The sequence below is a fragment of the Colias philodice genome, chromosome 14, assembly GCF_061535455.1.
Source record: "Colias philodice isolate Cphi_HAF_F1 chromosome 14, ilColPhil1 Martin Lab GWU primary, whole genome shotgun sequence".
Lineage (NCBI taxonomy): Eukaryota > Metazoa > Arthropoda > Insecta > Lepidoptera > Pieridae > Colias > Colias philodice.
In genome coordinates, this window is record NC_143099.1 from 5,440,140 (window position 1) to 5,444,538 (window position 4,399).

The 4,399-nt window shown below is 39.9% G+C and overlaps 1 protein-coding gene across 1 annotated transcript; it reads right to left on the reverse strand.

The window, feature by feature from the left end:
• Positions 1-530: 530 nt before the first annotated feature.
• Positions 531-4,055, reverse strand: LOC149482836 (uncharacterized). The gene is made up of 2 exons (XM_089703627.1): positions 2,822-4,055; positions 531-843 (listed from the first exon to the last, which is right to left on the reverse strand). The coding sequence occupies exons 1-2, from the start codon at positions 3,674-3,676 to the stop codon at positions 775-777; spliced, it is 924 nt and encodes a 307-aa protein (XP_089559753.1). The 5' UTR covers positions 3,677-4,055; the 3' UTR covers positions 531-774.
• Between the last annotated feature and the right edge of the window lie 344 nt (positions 4,056-4,399).

Consider the following 4,399-nt stretch of genomic DNA (forward strand, 5'->3'; position numbering starts at 1 on the left):
AACTTAGACTGGCCATCAATAGAAGAGTAAAAATCGTGGCGTGACCGATTTTGCGCTTCCCGTATCAAGCGTTGAGATTCGCGGACTTTAGTTTGTAACTTTGCAAAATTATGTGGAGTCGGGTTGCGGCGAAAAGTGGAAAGAGCTAACCGTCGATCTGCTACACACTTTGATAAGATTACACTCCAGTAAGGTTTCGGTTTGAAACTACTTGCTGGATTGTGACTTAGCTTAACAAATGGAATATACAAATCGGCAGCTAAATTAATAGAGTTAATAAAGTTATTATACAACGATTGAGGATCTTCATTAGAAAATACCCAGTGATCAAATTCTTTTTCTAAAAACAATGTATAAGACGACCAGTCCGCGTTTTTAAAATTACGGCGCAAAGTATAATGCCCTCGTGTGTTATCCCATTGCGAAGTTATTTTAATGATAAGATGATCGCTACCTAAATTTTCACTAAAGATGGACCATTTCAACTTTAAAGCTATATCGGTAGAAGCCAGGGATATATTTATTTATTTATTTATTTATTTATTCAAAAAACACACACTAACATTACAGTTTCCCAATACGATAGTGGTTTTACATTTAATTGGTTACATTGAAATTATAAATATTTAACATACAAATAAAGACATTATCACTTTTTATAGCATATTACAAATAAAGCTACTCGCGTGAATTCATCCCAAGTGCAACAAAATATATCCGTTTTAATTGCTATTTCATTGAGTGAACGAAGTGCACGCGTCATAGGTGCCTGACCTAGCAAGTTGGTGCGAGCGGACGGCACCAGCAGCAGCGGAGGCCGGCGCCGGCGTCCCACATATCCATCTGGTACATACAAATACATTTTACCCAGAATATCCGCGTTATGTATCTTACCTCTAAAAATCCTGAACAGGTACGAGGTTAACGCCAGGTCCCTTCTAACCCTCAGCTCGTTATATCCCACCATGCCCAAAACGAATAAAGTCGGATACATAAGCGGATAGAAAGGATAAACCCCGTATAATCTCATGTAAAGGAAACGAGTGAATTTATTTTGTATGCGCTCTAGCATAAGATTATATTTAATTTCATGCGGGCCCCAAATAAAGGAATTATATTCCAACTGGCTTCTTACTAGAGTATTGTATAAATTAATAATAGCTCTAATATTCGAAAAATTTCGAGACATCCGCAATATAAACCCTAAGTTCTTAAAAGCTTTCTTACAAATATTAGTTATATGCTTACTATAACTCAAGTCAGCACTGAGATTAACGCCAAGATCTTTAACTTCAGTTACCCTCGAAATCCGTGCCCCGTCAACGTGGTAATTATATTTTGTTTGGTTTTGAGTACTTTTAGAGAAAGTAATTATCATGCATTTTGCGGTGTTGAACTGTAATAAATTATTTTTACTCCAGTCTACAACTCTATCAATATCGCTCTGTAGTTTCTCACAATCACTTATATCTTTTATTACCATTGATAGTTTAAGATCATCAGCGAAAAGCAAGCACTTTGCATAATGAACTACCTTTGGAAGATCATTTATCATCAAAATAAACTCCAAGGGGCCCAAATTGCTGCCCTGAACTACACCAGATCTGGTAAAATACGGTTTTGATGTATGTCCAGCATAATTTACGTATTGCTGCCTATCCGTCATATAATTAGCCATAAAGTTTAACAGATGCGGAGTGAATCCAAATTCTGCTAACTTTTTTATCAGCACATCATTGTCGACCAGGTCGAATGCTTTTTTGAAGTCAAAGTAGGCCGCATCAACTTGTCCGCCACCGTCGACTACGGGTATAATATCCGCCATATAGCTTAATAGATTGCTAGCAGTGTTACGTTGGGGTCTAAAGCCATGTTGAGCGTCTGACAAGTGAGATCGCACCTGTGTAAATATGCTTTTTTGCACCACAGACTCGAAAACCTTCGCTGGCGAGGGCAATATTGCAACAGGCCTATACTCATCCACACTGTTACCACGTCCCCCTTTGGGCACTGGAACGACGCGACTTATCTTCCAACAGTTTGGTAAAACAGCTGTTTTAAGGCATAAGTTGTATATATGGAGAAGGGGTTTTGCCAACACCAGGCGGCAGTCCTTCAATATATATGGCGGTATCTGGTCTGGACCTGAAGATGTCTTTGGCTTAAGTTGACTTAGCGCCTGCAGCACTTCACAAAGCTGTAATTCCCCAATGTGCACTCTTACTGCTCCGTTTAAACAATTTGCTTGTGTTATCGCTAAGTTTACATCTAACTTTGGTTTTTGCTGAATATAAACCGACCTAAAATATTCAGAAAATGCATTCACGCTCTGCTGTGCTGTCATTACCTTGCCATCGGCGTCAACCATAGGTTTAGATTTTTTAATTACCCGACTATTGTTAATAAACTTCCAAAAGGATTTAGGATCTTCTATTAAATTCGCTTCAACTCGCCGACGATAACTGTTTAACGCCATTTCAATCGAACATTTTACCTTAGATCTATACCTACTGAATATTTCATAATCTTTTTGCGATTTACTAGCCTTAAAACGTTTATGATGCGCTGCTTTAATTTTAATGTCTCGAATTATTTCTTTTGTGTACCACTCAGGATAAATGTATTTCGAACATACTTTATTTTTCTTCTTTAACGGCACACAGGAATCGAAAATTGAATTTAAAACATTATAGAAATACTTCAAACTCATATCTAATCCTAAGTTATAAAAATCCGTCCAATCTACTTGTGCTATTTTAGAATAAAGTAAAACAAAATCGGCTTTGTTAAAATTCCACTCTAAGGAAGTAGTCGTACTCACATCTGCGTCTGAGTAAGGAGCGGCAGCGGGCGGGCCGCGCGGCCACACCGACACCAGCAGCGGCGGGTGGTACGCGTCCACCGGCACCAGCGGCTCGGACGCTTCACACACACTTACCAAACTTCCTTCACTCAATGCACTCAACACTAAATCCAACTGTCGGTTGTTGATATTACTTACTTTGTTGCACTGGGTGAATCCACAATAACTAAAAAAGTACTCGTAATAATTTAATATATTTAATGAACATGAATATAAATTGAAATCTCCTGTCACTAATAAATCACTGTATTTATTATAATACCCTTCTATAGTTTTAAATAACAACATATATTCGCACTCATTACTATTTGGCGGAATGTAAACTACGCAAACCGTGAATAAATATCTTTTTTTCAAGTACACTGTAGCACAAACAAGTTCGAATGCGCGAGCGGCGATGTTTATGTCACACGGCACGGGTACACTCCGCAGCTCGAAGCGCGGTGCGGCCACAAGACACGCTCCGCCCTGCTTGCGGCCGTCCATGCGATCGCAACGTATTATACTGTAACCGGGAGGAACTAATTCCGCGTCTGATATTGACTCGTTGCAGCCAGTTTCTGTTATAGCGAACAAATCCACTAAAATCGAAGATACGCTAATGTAGAAATCTTGTAACTTCGTTCGGAGGCCTCTTACATTTTGGTATAGTATTTCGAAAGGTTTACTTCCGCATTGTTTCTTAATTTGGTGTTCTCCGAAGCTATACCCACTTACAAAATTCGATTGTAGCGTACAAATACTTTTTAATTTAGGGGTTTTGTGTCGTTTTTCGGTTGCGAAATCCACTACGCCAAGGCTTAATGTGTACATCCTCCGCCCAATGAATAGGCGACATATAAGTATCCAAATTTTTTGTGGGAACAGTTAACTTAAAAGATGCATAGTCACCACGCGAATTCAATTGTTCTACCAAACATTTATCATTTGGGCAAATACATAACAAATGTTCAATAATTTGTTCGACTGTAGTTCCTTTTTTTAAATAATATACATGTAAGTAACTTTTACGTTCGGACGCCTCCAATAACGTCGAACCGGGCGCGGCCGTACCACGAGCTACATTTCTCGCCTCACGTCTAACTCGACGCCGCCTCACGTCGACCCATTCCATGTTAGCCCCGTAACCGTTCCGGTCGTTCGAACCATCCGCGTCCTCGAAGTTGTCTTGCGAGTTCTGCGTGACTTGCGTAGAACACGTAGTAGGGACGATCTCGCCGTCAATGCCGCTCGGTGGGGACGGAGATGCGAGCGGTAACATCTTCTTTCCTGCTCGCACCTTGGGCTTCGCGACGTTGATAGTCGTAAGCGCACGAAGACGAGCATTGCGAAGCGGCCGCTGCTTAGAGTTACCCTCTTCATCATCACACTTTTTGCTTGGCGAACTCAAATCTACCGCCGGATCGGTCATTTCTTTATTTTCAACAAATTTTTTTATGATCAAATTCTGTTCTAGAATGAGCGTTTCTAGAGAAGTTACTTTGTCTTGCAGATGTAACACAGTCTTATTTAACTCACGAATAACATTTTCCAAAG